General features: G+C 42.0%; 2 protein-coding genes across 2 annotated transcripts; both read right to left on the bottom strand.

Moving 5' to 3' along the window:
* Window positions 1-452: 452 nt before the first annotated feature.
* LOC149320433 (vomeronasal type-2 receptor 26-like) lies at window positions 453-10,313 on the bottom strand. The gene is made up of 3 exons (XM_089502522.1): window positions 10,176-10,313; window positions 4,669-4,795; window positions 453-1,363 (listed from the first exon to the last, which is right to left on the bottom strand). Exons 1-3 carry the CDS (start codon window positions 10,293-10,295, stop codon window positions 453-455), a joined length of 1,158 nt encoding a protein of 385 aa, XP_089358648.1. The 5' UTR covers window positions 10,296-10,313.
* A 1,239-nt stretch (window positions 10,314-11,552) lies between these two features.
* Window positions 11,553-18,907, bottom strand: LOC149320432 (vomeronasal type-2 receptor 26-like). The gene is made up of 4 exons (XM_089499647.1): window positions 18,696-18,907; window positions 13,594-13,885; window positions 11,865-12,309; window positions 11,553-11,566 (listed from the first exon to the last, which is right to left on the bottom strand). The coding sequence occupies exons 1-4, from the start codon at window positions 18,905-18,907 to the stop codon at window positions 11,553-11,555; spliced, it is 963 nt and encodes a 320-aa protein (XP_089355773.1).
* Between the last annotated feature and the right edge of the window lie 1,003 nt (window positions 18,908-19,910).

Below are 19,910 nucleotides of genomic sequence, written 5' to 3'. Positions count from 1 at the left end.
TAAGGACAGGATCACTCTTGCTTTCAGAACAATCCTTTGAATTACATGCTTAGATAATCTGAATTCTACAGCTAGTGACAGATACTGCTTATTATTCTCATTGCAATTTACATCATAGGAAAGGCAGGAGGAAAAATATCTGATGCTTATTCAATTCATTAAATATAGTTTTATGGTAGCCTTCCAAAACCCAGGCTCTGCCTGTAAACAGTGTAGTTAAGCTGTTTTATTCAACAATCATGCATATGTGTTCTCTCACACACATACATGTACACTTGTATACATATGCACATGTTTCCACACATACACAACAGATATTTTTCCTTTCCAGTGCTGGAACATGCTGGAAAGTAGTGTGCCTTCCATCTGTGCTAAGTTTTTGCTTTCATTAGATGTGACCACATTCCAGTTTAGGTTGTACGATAATTACACCCTGTTCCTAGTATTAAGGATCATGTTCCTTCTTTCCTTTTCAGCATGAGATTCTCCTTTGTATTCAGAGAAGGCCTCAACAAAATAATGTAACACTTGGGAATAAAGATGCAGCCCAGTAACCCAGCATTAGAGGCCAAGATGGAGAAGATCTGCACAGCTACCATGTACTTCCCCTTGGTGCTCAGGTAAGTGGGCACAAAGGAGACCCAGACACTGCAAAAGACCAGCATGCTAAAGGTGATCAGCTTGGCTTCATTGAAGGCCCCAGGTAGCTTCCTGGCCAGGAAAGCCACCATCAAGCAGATAACAGCTAGGAAGCCCATGTAGCCAAGAGCACTGTAAAACATGATTTCAGATCCTTCATTGCACTTCAGTAGGATCTCTCCAGGCTGGGAGTGCATGTCCAAGTCAGGGAATGGAGGCGAGATGCCCAGCCAAATGATGCAAATGCCAGCTTGAATACTAGAGCATGAAAACACAACGGAATTGGCCAAACTCTTCCCCAGCCACTTCTTCACCCGGTTGCCTGGTTTTGTAGCCAAGAAGGCTAGCACCACAGTAATTGTTTTAGCCAAAACAGAAGAGACAGCAACTGAGAAGATGATGCTGAAGGCTGTTTGTCGGAGAAGGCAGGCCACTTTATTTGGCCGTCCAATGAAGAGGAAGGAGGATAAGAAAGAGAAAATGAGGGCGGCAAGGAGAATGTAGGAGAGATCCCGGTTGTTGGCTTTGACTACTGGGGTGTCTAGGTATTTTATGAAGATTCCTAACACAAAAACTGTGGTAAAGGACAGGTGAAGGGCTAAGGAAACCAAGACGATACCTAAAGGTTCTTCATAGGACAGGAAAGTTATTATCTTAGGGATACATTGATTCCGGTCCTTGTTTGGATGCTGATCATCTGGACATTTGGTGCAGTGGCCTGCATCTGAGAAGGAAGAGAAGTACATCAGCCTTTTATCCACAGCAGGCTCTGTTCACTACCATTGTGGCATGGAGTCACAAGAATTAAAGAAATTAAGGATATAAAACAAATTGATTTCTCAATATCAAAATTGCTGTCTTTCAAAGGTATCTTGAACTGAAACTAGAAAAAGCCTTCGTCCAATAAAGAGATAGCAAGTGCAAAACTACAGGAAACTCCATAAGCTTTATCTGTGCAGGACAAGTGGCTGAAGTATTCCTGGAATTATGTGTTGTGTTCACTGGGTTTCTTTCCAAACCTTTTTTGGCATCGTGTGTGTGTGTGTGTGTGTGTGTGTGTACTTTAAATATAATGGATAGACTCTTTCTAAATGGTGATGGTTGTAGTGTGTCTCTGTGGGGATCCATTTATAGCAGAATGTGCATAGACCTGCTATGGGTATAAAAGAGATGACAAGCTGTTACTACCAGATAAATTTCAGTTATATACTCTGTCTGGTCACTTTGATTTAAATAAAGTCTTGTTCCTATTTTTTTTTTTTTTTTGTTTTTTTTTTTGTTTTGTTAACATATTGGGGGAAAGGGAATATCTGCATTTTTGCAGCTATAACAGGCAAGAAAAACAAATATGATAAAAATGACACCACAAGAGGATAAGGAGAGGAAGATATTCCCTGGCAGACTTCACACTTTTAGGACCTACTTTTCTTAGTTCTAGATACCAAGAGCAATCATCTGGATCTATTTCAGAAATGGGCAACTGCTGTATGTTGGGAAGCCATATTAGTTCACCATAGTAGAGAGATCTTGCATCACTTTTTAGTTCACCATACACTGGAGTCTCTCTGCAGTTAGTACTAGTATACATAGATGTAAAATAATAATAATAATTTTTATTTCTATCTTCCCGCCTCTCGCAATGAATCGAAGCGGGATCACAGCAAGGTTAAAATTACAACTACAATATTGCAGCATTAGTTACTGCACCATTAAAACCACAGTAAAAAATAAAAACATAAAAACATAAAAGCATAAGAATCTAAAAACATTAACATCAAAACATATCATATGTTACCTCTCACAGGCCTCTTAATAAAATAATATCTCCTCTGAATGCCTGCCTGGAGTCAGTAATGGGCTGGATGAGGGAAAACAAACTCAGTCTGAATCCAGAGAAAACGGAAGTGCTTGTGATAGCCTCCCCAGGCCTGGGGAAGGAAATTTATCCACCTGTCCTGAATGGGGTCACACTTCCCCTGAAGGACGAAGTTCGCAGTTTAGGAGTACTTCTGGACTCGTCTCTGCAGTTGACGTCTCAAGTAGATGCGACGGTCAGAAGTGCTTGCTACCACCTTGGGTTGATACGCCAACTACGACCCTACCTGGGCCAAAGGGACCTTGAAACTGTGGTATACGCTCTGGTAACCTCTTGTCTAGATTTCTGTAATGCACTCTACATGGGGCTACCCTTGTACCAAGCCCGGAAGCTTCAGCTAGTACAAAACATGGCAGCCAGATTGGTCACCGGTGCATCCAGGTTTGACCATATAACACCTATTCTGAAAGATCTCCACTGGCTGCCTATTCGCTTCTGAGCACAATACAAGGTGTTGGTTATTACCTATAAAGCCCTATATGGCTTGGGCCCGAGTTACTTGAGGGACCGCATCTCCCCATATAATCCGCCCTGCACACTCAGGACGTCCGGGAAGAACTTGTTGGAAATTTGATCTTCCAAACATGTTTCTACATCCCAGATGGCCTATTCAGTGGTGGCCCCACAAATTTGGAATGGTCTCCCCGAGGAGCTCCGTCTTGTGACCTCCCTGGTAACATTTAAAAAGAGGCTCAAAACCTTCCTCTTCTGTCAAGCCTTCCCCCCTGTAAAATGAAGCTGTGTATTCCCGTTCCCATCGATTCTCTGCCTTACCCTGTTGAATGATTGTGTTCAGATTTTGTATAATTTGTATTAGTGGATTTTATCTATTTTTATGAGATGTTTTAAATGGTTTTTATATGGTCTGTAAACTGCTTTGATCTATGGAAAAGCGGTATACAAATAAAATCTATTAATAACAACAACAACAACAACAACAACAACAACAATAAAATTTTCCAAACTACTAAGGAGGCACTGCCACTGTTGGCCCAAGTCCCGCGCCTTTTTGGATAACAGCCTCAATTTAGTCATTTCTTGCCCGTCTGTATCCCGCCTTGGTTTCTAGGGAGAGTTGAGGATTGATTTGCTCTGTGACCCATCAATTTGGCTTTTCAGCAGCCCATGGTATCCATAGAATTCTTCTTCAGCACCACATCTCAAATGAGTTGATTTGTTTTCCTATCAGCTTTTCTCATCATCCATACACAATGATGGGAATCACAATAACATGGACAATTCTAACTTCAGTATTCAGTGAAATACCTTTGCACTTCAAGATCTTGTATAATTCTTTCATAGCTGCCCTTCTTGTTGGAGTATTGGCATCAATGCTGTTGTGTAGATCTATGTTTCTTTCCTTGAGAAGGGGTGGGGGTGTCTTCTACGCAGGAACACTGATGTATATCTCTATGGTCATTTGGTCAGTGTCCTCTCTTTTCTGGGGGTCAATACAGTTTATTGCCCTTTGCTCTCTGTCATCTTCCTCTTTCTGCTCTCACCAAGCGTGGATGCAAATCCAGGCTGTGCTACTAAAGATGTTTTTCTTCTTACGTGAGAGTCAGCTCTAGGGATTCTTCTACCAAGTATAGTTTTCTCTACTGATTAGTTAATTTTTTAGAACCTAGATGTAGCAATGAAGTCAATTTCTTTTTACCTACCAATGTATCCTGTTTATTTACCAGAAGCTCAGATCTAGTTGTTTTTGCCAAATACCTGTGGAGTACATGCTTGTTGCTGTGTTGCTGCTGCTGCTAAACTGATTTAACCACAAATAACCAGGACCATAACACTTCTGAGTCCTAGACTTCTAATTTCTTGACTACATAGGTATATAGATGTAGACTAATACAGATACAGATACATTTTGGTCTTTCTCCGTACCATCAATGATGCCAAATAAAAATATAGGCATTAAATAAGACTCCATATTCAAACATGGCTAAAATCCTACAGAAGACTTATCTACTCGATTGTTGAATAGTCGATCAACATTAAATCTAGTTGATTCAATGTCTTTACTTTAATCAGAAATAATAATAGGATTTAAGCCCATGTCTTTAATTTTTTTCCAGAGAAATCAAAAAGTGAATCTTTGTTAATTTTTTCCTCTGTTCCAGCAAGAGCTATACTATATGTATGAGGTCCCCTACCTTCTTCAGTGGAGATAGTCCCTTCTGGACATGGAGTACAAGCATGGCAGCAAACTGGTTCTCTTTCCTGAACCTTCTTGGCATATCCAGGGAGGCAGCTCTCAGTGCACCTGGCACGTGGCACTGTCTAAAAGTAAAGAGCAAGCATATCAAGGAAAAAGCATTAAGTATAATGTGCGTCCATTGAAATTACTCACACTGTTTGGAAAAGAAATCTGTTCCAAAGACCACAAGTGATTCCAGGCACGTTTTACAGATTTTCATTATGCACAACATGAGTCCAGGGGGAATACAGGGGGAATAATACCATACTGATCTTCTTGAATATCTCAGCAACTTTCAATGTATTCATAAGGTCATAGAGTCTTGGAGTTGGAAGGGACCACAAGGGCCATATGATTCAAACGGTCCTGTCATGCAGGTATCCACAATCAAAACAGTATTGACAGATAGCCATCCCAGCCCCTGTTTTAAAATCTCCAAAGAAGGAGATTCCACCACATTCCAAGGCAGTGTATTCTACAGCTCTTCCTAAAGTTTTAGGTGGAATCTCTTGTCCTGCAGCATGAATTCATTGCTTTGTGTCTTAGTCTCTGTAGCAGCAGAAAACAAACTTGCTCAATGCTCAATATGGCATTCCTTCAAATATTTAAACATGGGTATCATGTCAGCCCCCTAAACATCTCTTCTCCAGGCTAAACATACCCAGCTCCCGAAGACACCCCTCATTCAGCGTGGTTTCCAGACCTTTCACCATTTGGTTACCCTCCTCTGGACATGATCCAGCTTGTCAACATTGTTCTTGAATTGTGGTGCCCAGAACTGGACACAGTATTCCAGGTGAGGCCTGACCAGAGCAGAATAGAGTGGCACTATTACTTCCCTCACTATACTGCTATTGATGTAGCCTAGAACTGCATTGCCTTTTTTGCTGCTGCATCACACTGTTGACATTTATCATGGTATCTTGCTGGATTGGTTCTATGGAAAAGGAGCGGGAGGCACTGTGCTACAGCACCTATATTCCTATCTACAGGGTCAATTCCAGACCAGACAGGAATATTGGGGGATTCAAGCTCAGCCCCACAACTATTAAGCTATGGAGTGGCATGGGATTCCATCCAATCCCTCAAGCCATACAATAGCTACATGAAACCACTGGTTGTGATTTATTAAGAGGGTGGGAGTGGGATGCCATTGATATGTTGATGATACTCAGCTCTACTTCTCCTTATCATCAGAGAAAGTAATCCCCTACGGAAGAGCTCACCTACCCAGTTCCTGGACCCAGGATCTCCTCCTATACACCTGCCTGATGACTGAAACTAGGGGGAGCAGACTGTGGGGGGAAAGGTCTGCATCTTGCTTGAGGTGTTATATTCTTAGTTGTTGTTTATTGTTATTATTTGCCATCAGGTTTACTTTGACTAATGATAACCCTATGATCTCCGCCATCAACTGCCCCACTCAAGTCTTCCTTAGTTAAATTGATCCACCTACAGTGTGGCCTCCCTCCTTTGGTTAATTGCTTTGCCAAGGTACAGGAAATCTTAAACCATTTCAATGGCAGGTTACAGACCGCCATGAAAGTACGCGCGGAGCATGTACTAGGGTTAGGAAGGGGCGGTGCTTCCGCACCCCCCAACCCTAGTACGCGTTCCGCGAGTACAAAATGGTGGCGGCCATTCCACACGGCCGCCACCATGATGGCGTGACGAACGCGCTGCCTCCAAACGAGGCGGCACGGACGTTATGCCATCGCTCCACGTGAGAGCGCTTAATGCGCCCTTTGCGCAGAGCAGGAAGGAGCTCCGTTTCGGAGCTCCTTCCTGGTTTGCGTCGCTGGGTGCAGCCTTCAGACGGCTGTGCCCAGCGACGCAAGGGAGAAAGGGGCCAGGCTTGAAGCCCCAGGGACACTCCTTTCCAGGCTGTGGGGAAGCGGCCTTTTGCCACTTCCCCGCAGCCTGCAAAGCGGCGGATCGGGGCCTCGGAGGCTGCCGGTCTGGCAGCTGAGGCCCCGATACACCGGGGAAAGGGGCGGGTGCAGCCCGCCCCAAACGGGCAGTCTGTAACCCGCCCTATTCTTCGTTATCCAGTTTAAATTATTTGTGGTTGTTATTGTTAGCTTCTTAATATTCAGTTCCTTAACTTTTATTAGTAATCATTACAAGTCTTTTCTGTTTTCTGTAAGCAGAATTATAGAATCCTAGAGTTGGAAGAGACCACAAGGACCATCCAGTCCAACCCCATCCTGCCATGCAAGAACTCTCACTCAAAGCATCCCCGACAGATGGCCATCCAACCTCTGTTTAAAGACCTCCAAAGAAAGAGACTCCACCACTCTCTGAAGGAGCATGTTCCACTGTCGAACTGCTCTTACTATCAGGAAATTTCTCTTAATGTTGAGGTGGAATCTCTTTTCTTGTAGTTTGAATCCATTGTTCCATGTCTTATTCTCTGAAGCAGCAGAAAACAAGCTTGCTCCAGCCTCGATATGACATTCCTTCAAATACTTAAACAGGGCTATCATGTCAACAAGCTCCAGCTTGTCAACATCCTTTTTGAACTATGGTGCCCAAAACTAGACACAGTATTGCAGGTGAGGCCTGACCAAAGCAGAATAGAGCAGCACTATTACTTCCCTTGATCTAGGTCAAGTAATATTGTTGTGTCATTGCTAAATGGTTAATGTTCCTTCCCCCAGTTTTAATGCCTGCTTCCTCTAATCCTGCTTTCTTTATGATATGTTCTGCATATGTATTAATCAAAGAGTATCATAGAATCATAGAATTAGAAGGAGCCGCATGGTCCTTCAAGTGCAACCCCCTGTTCAATGAAAGATCCCCGGCTAAAGCATCTCCAGCTTGTAGCTATCCAGGATCTTTTTGAAGATGTCCAGAGAAGGTGACTCCACAACCTCCACACAAAGGAGATTACACAACTAGGCAATTGGTTCCATTGCTGAAACTCTCTTAGTGTCAAGAACTTCCTCCTAATGTTCCACGGAAATGTACCCTCCTGTAACTTCAAACCTGGCTCTACCCTCTGGGGTAGGAGATTACAGAGCTGCCCCCTCCTCTCAGAAACAGCCCTTGAGCTATTTAAAGAGTGTGACCATTTCACCCTTGAGTTTTCTCTTCACCAAACTGAACATGCCCAGCTCCTTCAACCTTTCCTCACATGTTTTGTTCTCCATACCTCTTATCATCCTTGTTGCCCTTCTCTGAACCTACTTCAATTTATCTATATCTTCTTTAAAAAGTGGTGCCCAGAACTGAGCACAGTACTTCAGGAGAGCCCTGACCAGCACAGAATACACTGGGATGAGGGCTTCTCTTGACCTGGAAATTATGCTTCTATTAATATAGGCTAAAAAAAGCATTCACATTCTTTACTGGTGCAGCGTCACAGCACTGGCTTATGTTCAGTTCATGAGCAACAATAATTCCAAGGTCCTTTTCACATGTAGTACTGCTGAGCAATGTATCTCCCATCCTATACCTGTGCATTTGTTTTTGTGGCCTAAATACCAAATTTGGCATTTGTCTCTGTTGAATTTTATTCTATTAATTTCAGCTCAATTTTCTAATTTATCAATATCCTTCTGAATTCTGTTCTTATCTTCCAACATGTTAGCTGCCCATCCCAGTTTGGTATCATCTGCAAACTTGATAAAGGTTTCTGCCACCCCATCTTCCAAGCCATTGATAAAAAATGTTAAAGAGGATAGAACCCTGAGGCACTCCACTTAAGACTTCCTTCCAGACTGATGCCCAGCCATTGATTATGACCCTTTGAGCATGGTTTTCAAAACAAATATAGCTCCTTTTGAGAGTCTTCCCAACTATTCCACATTAAATAATTTGCCAATCAAAATGTTATGGGGTACCTTGTCAAATGTTGTGCTGAAACCCAGATACATGACATGCATCATCTACTAAACTAGTTTCTTGATCGGGGGAAAATATAAGATTCGTTTAGTAGGATTGGTTATAGACAAACCCATGGTGGCTCTATTGACCACTGCACTGTCATCAGACAGAGTCCTGTATAATATTTTTTTTTGCATTTTTCTGTTCTAATACCAACTTATCTATAGTTTCTTGAATCTTCTTTTCTGCCTTTTTTTAAGAGAGGGATAACGTTCTGTTTTTTGCTGGACTTTTAATCACTGTAAGCGGCTTTCAGCCCCAATCAGGAAAAAAGGTGGAAGGAGCAGGAGTCATTTGGTACCTCACCTGTTCTCCAAGATTTCTCAAAAAAAATTGCAATGGGTTCTAAGAAAGTACATCAGCAAATTCCTTCAGTACACTGGCATATAGCTTGTGTGATGATAAAATGCAACCTTCTCTGAATTGTCTTCCAAATGGGAATAAAATAAAAATAATAAAAGTTTTATTTATATACCGCAACCTTCCATAGATCAGGGCGGTTTACAACAGTGAAAAATACATAAATCAACAAATCGCGCGCAAACAGTGCATCAAAGAAACAATAAAAACAATAAAAAGGATAAAACCCCAATTAGCCCTTCCTCATGGCCACGGAAGAGGAGGGAGGCCCTAAAAAGATGTTCATGGGGGGAATGCTTGATGAAATAAGAAGGTCTTTAAATCCTTCTTAAATTGGGCCAGGGAGGTAGTCGAGCGGAGCTCAGCGGGCAGCGTATTCCAGAGGGCCGGGGCGGCGATGGAAAACGTCCGCTTAGTGACGGAAGAAAGCCTAGCCCCTGGCACCTTCAGGAGTTGCTGCCCAGATGTTCTGAGGGTGCGGGACGGAATATATGGGGAGAGGCGGTCCTTCAGGTATCCTGGACCCAAGCCATTTAGGGAAGTAATAGTGCCACTCTATTCTGATTTGGTCAGACCACACCTGAAATACTGTATCCAGTTCTGGGCATGAGAATTCAAAAAGGACATTGAGAAACTGGAGTGTGTCCAAAGGAGGGCGACAAAAATGGTGAATGGTCTTGAAACCATGTCCTATGAGGAACGCCTTAGAGAGCTGGGGATGTTTAGTCTGGAGAAGAGAAGGTTAAGAGGTGATATAATAGCCCTGTTTAAATACTTGAAGGGATGCCATATTGAGGAGGGAGCAAGCTTGTTTTCTGCTGCTCCAGAGAACAGGACCCAGAACAATGGATGTAAGCTGCAGGAAAAGAGATTCCACCTCAACATTAAAAGGAACTTCCTGACAGTAAGGGCTGTTCGACAGTGGAACAAACTCCCTCAGAAAGTGGTAGAGTCTCCTTCCTTAGAGGTCTTTAAACAGAAGTTGGATGGCCATCTGTTGGGGATGCTTTGACTGAGAGTTCCTGCATGGCAGAATGGGGTTGGACTGGATGGCCCTTGTGCTCTCTTCCAACCCTCTGATTCTCTGATTCAATGATTCTATGAAATCATTTCTGGTTCTCCATAATGTGTCCTGACAGTGGACTCCTGTACAGTTTACATGTTAGAATTTAAGAGATTGCATATTCAAGAAATGGCACGAGTCCCTTTTCTTACCTTATTAAACAGAAGGGGCCAAACAATGGCTTCTGGATTAATGGTGAACTTCATATGAAGAGAGATCTGTTGCTTTATGCTTCCAACCTTCACTCCACTACAAGATCCATTGGGAAACATCACCCAGTTCACAATATCAAAGTCATCTGCCAGCAAATCCTCCTCAGACAAATAAACTCTGCTTGTGGAAGTATTATAAAAATTTTCCAAGAAACGATGAAGCTAGGATGACAGAAAATAGCTAGTGTTCATGGAACAAAATATGAAAAAAAATGCTATCTCAACCACAGTCATTTTGTGCTCCCACTGCCTAGAAATTTGAATTGATATAGCACATTTAAAATGATTTGATGGGTTTTTCGGGCTATGTGGCCATGTTCTAGAAAAGTTTCTTCCTGATGTTTCGCCAGCATCTGTGGCTGACATCTTAAGATGACTGATCACTGACTTCAGCAAAGGCCACTTGTGCGTGCGTGAGTATATGTGTGTGTGAGAGAGAGAGCTCTCTTGATACTTTATGTCTGTACTACTTTAATGTCTTAATAAATGTTACATGCATAGTGGTTAAATCCAAATTTGGTGTCACAAGTATCTGTATCAACCCTACTTGGAAAGGTTCAAAAGAAGGAGGAATCTCAACCACATGCTCTCAGGTTCAGACTGTCCCTACCATTCAGGCATAACATAGGACATGGCTTCCAGACCTATCACCATTTGGTTGCCTTCCTCTGGCCATGCTTCACCTTAATATCACTCAGAACTGACATAATATTCCAGCTGAGGTCTGACCAAGCAGAATAAAGTGGTACTACTACTTCCCTTGATCTAGACACCATGTTTCTATTGATGCAGCCTAGGATCATTTTGGCTTTTTACCTGCTGCATCACACTGTTGACTCATGTTCAGCTTATGGTCTGCTAATATTCCCAGAACCTTTTTGCAAGCATTGCTGTCAAGCCAGATGTCACCCATCCTTTATCTGAACCTTTCATATTTTTGTTCTGTCTAAGTGTAGTGCCTTGCATTTCTTCCTTTTGAAAGTCATTTTGTTACTTTTGGCCAAAGTTTCTAATCTGTTAAGATCATTTTGACTTCTGATCCTATCCTCTGATGTATTGGCTACTCCTCCTAATTTGGTTTCACCTGCAACTTTGATAAGCAGATTAAACCTTTGGTTGAATAGCACTGGGCCCAGGCAGGACCTTGTGGCACCCCAATAGTCCCTTCCTTCCAAGATGAAGAAGAGCCACTGGTGGCAATTATTCCAGAGTTGGACCATGGATTTTAATTTACAGCGGTGTTGCAAAAGGAAAAAGAACATACCTGCCATGGCTCTATCTCTTGCTGACCCAGCCTCCCTCCATCGCCTACAATTGTCATTCTCCTGGATCTGGAAGAATAGGCAGCATGTAAGGCATGTGCCACAATCTGGACAGAATTGTAAACACTGTAGCTGTCTCGGGAGAGGATGTTCTCTCTTTCTTCTTGATTCAGTATCTCCGTTGATGTGAACTCCAAGCATCTTATCCATGGTTTGACAGACAACCAATGCATCATATACAAACAACCAAAACTGTTAGCAAAATAGTCAGCAAGAGCATCTGATGCACTTACAAAATAGTCATATTTCTTTCTATCAGTTCTCATTATGGATAAAGAACCATGGTAGTAAAGGAAATCAGAGCTACAAGTTGGCATATTGCCACTGTCCTGATAAGCTGGTATGACCCAGATTTTTCTCCCAATTGGTTCCTTTCCAGCTATTTTCTCCATATAGGAGATTGGGTCGAGTAGTGAATGAGAGTCCTCAGAATAAACAATTACATTGACTTGTCCCCACAAGATATGAGGAGGCGATCTCATGAACCTTATTATCTGGTCCATTTCCCTTCGTGGTATTTGTTGTGACCAGGCGACACAAATCCCATTGCTAATCATCATTGGGGTAATGGTTTTGATTAATCTTTCTCCATTGTCATTGTCTGGAGCCAACAGTCCAACCCATGTCCATCCAAAATGCAGGAGAAGTCGGACAATTCCTAAATACTGGATTTCTTCTTTTGGGACCATTCGGTAAATAAAAGGAAACTGAGTTTTATCATGAATAACTTCAGCAACAGAGCCATAACTCATCTGAAAAGGAAAGGAAAATGCTGGATGCTTAATAGCTCAAACTATTAACATATAGAGCTTGGAAATTTTAGAGCTTGACACAATCTTCCTATTGCTAAATTTGTTGCTGTTACTGTTGTATGCCTTCAAGACATTTCTGAATGGAGATGCTAAGGCAAACGTATCATGGGGCTTTCTTGGCAAGATTTATTTCGGGGGTGGTATTAAGGCTGAGAGAGTGAGACTTGCCCAAGATTACCCAATGAGTTACCATGGATTTGGACCCTGGTCTTCCAGTGATTTAGTGGTTAAGACAACAGTTCTGACAATCGGAAGATTGGAAGGATGTCAGTTTGAGGCCCGAGTGCTGCATGATGGGGTGAGCTCTTGTTATTAGTCCCAGTTCCTGCAAACCTAGCAGTATGAAAGCATGCAAATGCAAGTAGATAGATATGTACCCCTCCTCAATGGGAAAGTAACAGCATTTGGTGCAGACACGCTGGCCAATTGATCACCGGAGCAGTCCTTAGACAATGCTGGCTCTTCAGCTTAAGAAGCTGAGATGAGCACTATCCTGTACAGTGAGTTACAACTAGACATTCATGTCAAGGGACTACTTTTACCTTTACCTTTACCTTTACGTTCCAGTCCTAGTCCCACACTCAAACTACTGAACCATGTCAACTCCCTATTGTTAAATTGATAAAAAGAAATTGCAATGCTGATTTGTTGCATTAATTAATTGATTGCATTAATTGATTCACTACATTTACATTTTTAAAAATAACTAAAATTATTGGAAATAGTAAAAAGGGGGAGGGAATATGATTCCTCACAAAAAGATCTTAAACCACTGTAAAATGTTGGTCATTCTTGAACAAATTATGAAGTTGTTGGGGCTTGGCAATTTAAATGATAGATTTTAAAATCATTTCTGAAAATTATTCAGTTAGGAGCAACCACCTGATAACTGAGAGCCAGTGTCATGTAGGGGTTTTAGTGTCAAACTACAACCTGGGAGACCAGGGCCTGAATTGCCACTCAGCCCTGGAAATCTCCTGATTTATTAGGTGAGCTGTGCATATGACACAGCCCTTTTGACTTGCCTGGAGCTGAGACACACACACACGAACCAGAGAATTTGCACCCTTGTCTCACACCTGGACATAACTCAGGGAAACTGGAGAATTGTGGCCAGGCTTCATCATTCTTCAATACCAAATGCAGTCCTCTTGACCAACCTCAAGAAACGTCAGAGGAGTATCTTATGCTTCTACTGATCTCCTCTGCCTTCCCAGTTCCTACCTGAGGAACTTTATAAATTTTGGACAGTGTTGACACATGGATGGAGATATCAGTTTCAGCTCCTTCAAGAAGCGACAGCAGTTTATTCTGTCTTCCACACTTGAAGTTTGGAATATTGCTTTGTCCACTACTCAGGAGATCTATCATGGCATCGGTAGTAACCCTTCCATCAAAAAAAGTTTCATAGATATTGTAGCCTAGACTGACATTGGGTAAGAGTTTGAGGTTTTGATTGATCTCGTGGATAGATAACAAGAATGACAACATGTGCCAGTATCTTGCTGTTCTCTGGCTGCAAACAATAATAGACAAATGTTTGTGTCACACTATTACCCTCCATTCAATGACAATAAGAAGAAAATGCAAAGGCAAGCCTAATGTAAAACATAGAGAAAACAAAATTAATGACCATGAAGGAACTACATAAAATCAACCTAGAGAACGAAGAAATTGAAACAGTTGTTTCCCATATCCTGGATCAAACATTGATCAGAATGGAGACTGAAGTCAAAAAATCAGAAGAAGATTAGGAATGGGAAGAGCAGCTGCGAAAGAACTAGATAAAATCCTAAAGTGTAAAGTTATGCATAGAGTTATACATAAAGTGTACAGTTATACATAAAGTTATAAAGTTATATATAAAGTAAAAGATGGTGAAGTTCCAAACCGGTGGCCAAATTTGACCAGGCACTGGCTATGGCACTGATCACAAATTACTCATATCACAAATAAGAGTAGATACCAGCCACAGATGCTGGTGAAACATCAGGAAGAAACTCTGCTAGAACATGGCCACATAGCCCAAAAAACCCACAAAAAACTATGGATGCTGGCCATGAAAGCCTTCAATTTCACTTATGAAGTAAAGCTGAAGAAGAAACAAAAACCAGTCATTATACCCAAATATGACCTGAACAACATATCAACAGAATTTACTGACATCATAAGAAACAGATTTGACCTATTACAATCATAGAATCATAGAATCAATAGATATGGAAAACAAAATGATGGTCATTAGATTGGAAATAATAAATTTATAGCCCCATCTATAAAAAAGGAGACACAAAAGACTGCAGCAACTATAGGACTATAGCACTAATCTCCCACACAAGCAAAATCATGCTCAAAATTCTGCAACTTTGGTACAGACCACTCAAAAAGGGAGGCATGCCGGCACCTGTTTTTCCTCCGCAGGGAAGCCACAGCTGCCAAACTGTGTAGCTTCCCTGCGGAGGAGAAAGAACCCACAAAAATGCCAATGACACACTCATGATGTCACAGGCACGGCGCAATGTGCGGATGCTATGCGTCCATCATGTCACAATGACAGCACCCGTATACACAGGGTGCTGCCATTGTTACGGCGCCATGCCATACTAGTTGCCGCATGGTCCCTAACTCTAGTACAGCGCCAGCACGGCGCTTTAGTGCCATGTGTACCACATCATAGACTCCAATCATACATGGAGAGAGAAATACCAGAGGTTCAAGCAGGATTCAGGAAAGAAAGAGGCACTAGGGATCATATTGCAAACATACGATCGCTAATGGCGCATACCAGGGAATTCTAAAAGAAAATTAGCATGTGCATTATAGACTACAGCAAAGCCCTTGAATGCATAAATCACAAAAGGCTATGGAACACCCTTAAAGACATGGGAGTGCCAACACATCTGATAGTCTTGATGAAATATCTGTACTCAGGAAAAGAGACTACTGTCAGAACAGAACACAGAGAAACAGAGTGGTTCCCAATTGGCAAAGAGGTCAGGCTGCATCTTTTCACCCTACCTGTTTAACTTTTATGCAGAACATATTGGAAGAAAAGCAGGCTTGAACACAGAAGAAGGTGGAGTGAAAACAGAAGGAAGGAATATCAACAATGTAAGATAATCAAGCAACACCATAATACTAGCAGAAAACCTGAAAGACCTGCAACAGCTACTAAGGAAGATCAAAAAAGAAAGTGCAAAAGCAGGCTTACTGATTCTCATAGAATAATAATAATAATAATAATAATAATAATAATAAATTTTATTTATATTTTTCCAACTCTCCCAGTGGATCGAAACGGGGTTACAGACTAAGTAAAATCATAATTTATGTATCTAAAAATTCAATTAAAACCGCTAAAAATGATAAAAAATCAACGTCAGACAATAACAATAGCATCACTAGCAAGGCAGGGATCATACATAGACAAGAGCATATCATTCATATCCGGGGGGGTATTCATATCATATCAGGGGGGTATGCTCAATCACAAAGCTCAGTTTTAACTGCTTTACTAAACATTTCTAACAAGGCCATCAGACGGATCTCCTCAGGAAGGCTGTTCCAAAGTCTCGGAGCCGTTGTTGAGAATGCTCTTTGGGAAGTAATAACGTATTTGGAGGTTGGTATTTCCAATAAGTTCTTACACAATGTTCTAAGAGTGCGGGTGGATTGTATGGGAAGATGCGGTCCCATAAGTAACTCGGGCCCAAGCCATGTAGGGCTTTATAGGTAATAACCAACACCTTGTACTGTGCTCGGAAGCGAATAGGGAGCCAGTGAAGATCTTTTAGAATAGGTGTAATATGGTCAAACCTTGATGAGCCGGTGACCAATCTGGCTGCCATATTTTGTACTAACTGAAGCTTCCGAGCTTGGTATAAGGGTAGCCCCATGTAAAGCACATTACAAAAATCTAGATGAGAAGTTACCAGAGCATGTACTACAGCTTCAAGGTCCCTTTGGTCTAGGTAGAGTCACAGTTGGCATATCAAACAAAGTTGATAGCAAGCACTTCTGGCCGTCACATCTACCTGAGATGTCAGTTGGAGGAACGAGTCCAGAAGTACTCCTAAACTGCAAACTTCGTCCTTCAGAGGAAGTGTGACCCCGTCCAGGACAGGTTGGCAAATTTCCTTCCTTAGACCTGAGGAGCCTATCACGAGTACTTCCATTTTCTCTAGATCCATTCTGAGTTTGTTTTCCCTCATCCAGCCCATTGCCAACTCCAGCCAGGCATTCAGGGGAGAGATGCCATCCTTAGTCCCTGTATCAGTCGGAGACATAGAGCGTACTAATAACACCGCACCCCATATCTCCAGATGATCTCTCCCAGCGGTTTCATGTAAATGTTTAACAGCATGGGGGACAGAATAGCTCCTTGAGGGACACCAGATGTCAGTTCCCTCTTAGAGGAGCAAATGTCCCACAGCTTCACCATCTGGAATCTACCTGAGAGGTAGGATCAGAACCACTGAAGCGCAGTGCATCCGATACCCAACTCCCTCAGGCGTTCCAGAAGGATACCATGGTTAGTGGTATCGAAAGCCGCTGAGATGTCCAAGAGCACCAACAAGGTCACACTTCCCCTGTCAGTGCTCAGACTCATAGAGTTGGAAAAGACCGCAAGGGCCATCTAGTCCAACCCTCTGCCGTGCAGGAAATCTCAATCAAAGCATCCCCGACAGATGGCCATCCAGCCTCCGTTTGAAGACCTCCAAGGAGGGAGACTCCACTACACTCCATTGAGGGAGTTTGTTCCACTGTTGAACAGCCCTTACTGTCAAAAGGTTCCTGCTAATGTTGTGGTGGAATATCTTTTCCTGTAGCTTGCATCCATTGCTCCGGGTCCTAGTCTCTGGAGCAGCAGAAAACAAGCTCGCTTCCTCCTCAATATGACATCCCTTCAAGTATTTAAACAGGGCTGTCATATCACCTCTTAACTCTCTCCTCTCCAGGCTAAACTTCCTCAGCTCCCTAAGTTGTTCTTCATAGGGCATGGTTTCCAGACCCTTCACCATTTTGGTCGCTCTCCTTTGGCCATGCTCCAGTTTCTCAATGTCTTTCTTAAATTGTGGGGCCCAGAACACATCCAAATAACATCCACTTAGGGTCCTACAAACAAGAAAATAAAAACAAATACACAGACTCTCGAATGCAAAATGGGACACATCTGAGGAGGTCAAAACAGCAAGATAGTTTCACTGTATCAAAGTCCTTCCCCAAAAACTCAGCAGAGCACCATAGGTCTAACAAGGACATTAGTCAAAGAACTAATGTTTCCCCTGCAACCCATTTTCTAGAAGATGCAACTGACTAGATAAAAAGCAAAGAGGATTCAACATAATTTCCTGGAACCTGGCAGGCTGGGAAAACAAAATAGCAGATAAGGAATTTATTGAAACTCTTCAAAAACATGATAGGCTGCCTGCAAGAAACCTGGATTAACAAAGATCATAGAATCATAGAATCATAGAGTTGGAAGAGACCGCAAGGGCCATCCAGTCCAACCCCCTCCCATGTAGGAAATCCAAAGCATCCCCGACAGATGGCCATCCAGCCTCTGCTTAATGACCTCCAAAGAAGGAGACTCCATTACACTCCGAGGGAGTGTGTTCCATTGTCGAACAGCCCTTACTGTCAGGAAGTTCCTCCTAATGTTGAGGTGGAATCTCTTTTCCTTCAGCTTGCATCCATTGTTCCGGGTCTTGTTCTCTGGAGCAGCAGAAAACAAGCTTGCTCCCTCCTCAATATGCCTTCCTTTCAAATATTATAACAGGGCTATCATATCACCACTTAACCTTCTCTTCTGCACACCTCCAGGGTTACAAAGCACTGAAGTAGAGCATCCAGGACATAGAATTGATTGCCTGACTCATTTCTTATTTACTTACACTGGATTGTTAGATAAGTTGGTTAGGTAAAAATTGCAATTATGCCAATAGCACCACAATTATAAATATAAATACTGAACACTTATAAATGCATAAACATCCATAACTATTCAAGATTATGCTTGCTATTGTATTTTTTAAGACCAAGAGCGCATGTGTGCTGTAGAAATAAGGCAGTTTGAAACTACTTTAACTGCCATGCCTTGTTCCTACAGGATCCTGGGATATGTAATTTTGTGAGACACCAGCACTCTCAGGCAGAGAAGTCTAAAAGCCTAAAACTACAAACTCCAAGATTCCATAGGATGCAGTTACAGCAGTTAAAGGGGTGTCAAAGTGCATTATTTCTATAGTGTAGATGCACTCCAAATCATAGATGTCAGACTGAACTAAATGGGGAACATTTGCTCAAATAAATATGTTTTTACTTACAAGAGAAACTTGATGACAGGCACTGAAGAAAAGGAGTAGGGTAGGTGAGCACCATATTTTGGAGATATGATGCCACTAATGAGGTAGTCTCCAGGCCTGTAATAATTCCTGGCATTATGGTCATCTAGTTCCAGTTTCAAGGGGCATTTTGGCCTCCAAACACCATAGGCCACACGGGGTAGGAACAGCAGGAACGCCACTGCTACCACCATTGAGAACATTCTGGGTCTGCCAGTTAAACATTCTTCATGATCTTTCTTCTATTTCCAGATAATCAATAGCCTAAAACATACACAGTAGTGATCTAACAAAAGTCTCAGCTGCAACTCTCAGTGGCGAGGTCTTCTGAGCCAAAAGTGGGATTCTACTAAATTTCAAACAGGCACTGAGAGCCAACTATTGGTTATTCCCAACTAACATAGATCTCTGGAATCTAATCTTGAATGGTGAGAACATGAGAGTCGACACTGGAACGTCTGCCTGCCCCCACATCCCTCAACTTTTATACCTCAACTTTTCCAGGCATAGGTGGGAGGCATTGCCACAAGTTGCTCTTCGTAATTTTTAATTTGATTATTATTAAGTTTAGGTTGTTTGTCTCAAAGGCCATCTCCAGAAGAATGTCTCATAAGCTTTAGCAAGAACAAGAATAAATCACTATGATTTCAGTTATAGTTATTAGAAAAAGAAGAGAGCCAACATGATTTAGTGTTTTGAGCATTGGACTATGACTCTGGAGACCGGGGTTCAAATCCCTGCTCAGTCATGGAAATCCACCGGGTGACCTTAGCCAAACAACACTCAGGAACACAACAACAACAACGTGTTGCCTCTTCACCATCTTGAACTTTCAAAATGACTGAAGATGAAGATGTGAAGCAAGAGGAAAACTCATGAAAGGGAAGAGTGAAAGAGCAAGAAATTATCTTGGTCTGACCAGTACAAAGCTAATCATACTCATCAAAGCTAGGATCAAGACCATCCTTTAGGATGTATTTTGGGATGAATAACAAGAAACCCTCATTATCCCCTCCTGTAGCCATTTGTATTGTCACCAAGGCTAGATTAAGATATTTGGGGCCTGAAACAGGGCCCTTTTTATACCCATGGGTAAGCTACTCTAAGAAGACAAACAGAAATTAGATATATGAATGAATAAATGAATGAATGAAAAAAATAAAATATAAAGTACAATAGAGAGTAGCACAGAAATGT

The sequence above is a fragment of the Sceloporus occidentalis genome, unplaced genomic scaffold (assembly GCF_023333645.1).
Source record: "Sceloporus occidentalis isolate IW3139 unplaced genomic scaffold, rSceOcc1.0.p SCAF_1, whole genome shotgun sequence".
NCBI lineage: Eukaryota > Metazoa > Chordata > Lepidosauria > Squamata > Phrynosomatidae > Sceloporus > Sceloporus occidentalis.
Note: the sequence above shows the minus strand (reverse complement) of the source record. Positions and strands in the feature narration are given on the sequence as shown.

What these genes read in the sequence shown, in the direction of transcription:
- LOC149320433 (XM_089502522.1), bottom strand. Translation starts at nt 10,295, where the DNA reads ATGTTTCCCAATGGATCTTGTAGTGGAGTGAAGGTTGGAAGCATAAAG. An exon ending in GGCCCCTTCTGTTTAATAAG is followed by an intron (nt 4,796 to 10,175) that starts GTAAGAAAAGGG and finishes CTTTACTTTTAG; the next exon opens with ACAGTGCCACGTGCCAGGTG. An exon ending in GACTATCTCCACTGAAGAAG is followed by an intron (nt 1,364 to 4,668) that starts GTAGGGGACCTC and finishes CTTCCTTCTCAG; the next exon opens with ATGCAGGCCACTGCACCAAA.
- LOC149320432 (XM_089499647.1), bottom strand. Translation starts at nt 18,907, where the DNA reads ATGGTGGTAGCAGTGGCGTTCCTGCTGTTCCTACCCCGTGTGGCCTAT. An exon ending in CCTGTCATCAAGTTTCTCTT is followed by an intron (nt 13,886 to 18,695) that starts GTAAGTAAAAAC and finishes TATTGTTTGCAG; the next exon opens with CCAGAGAACAGCAAGATACT. An exon ending in AAATTTATAAAGTTCCTCAG is followed by an intron (nt 12,310 to 13,593) that starts GTAGGAACTGGG and finishes TTTCCTTTTCAG; the next exon opens with ATGAGTTATGGCTCTGTTGC.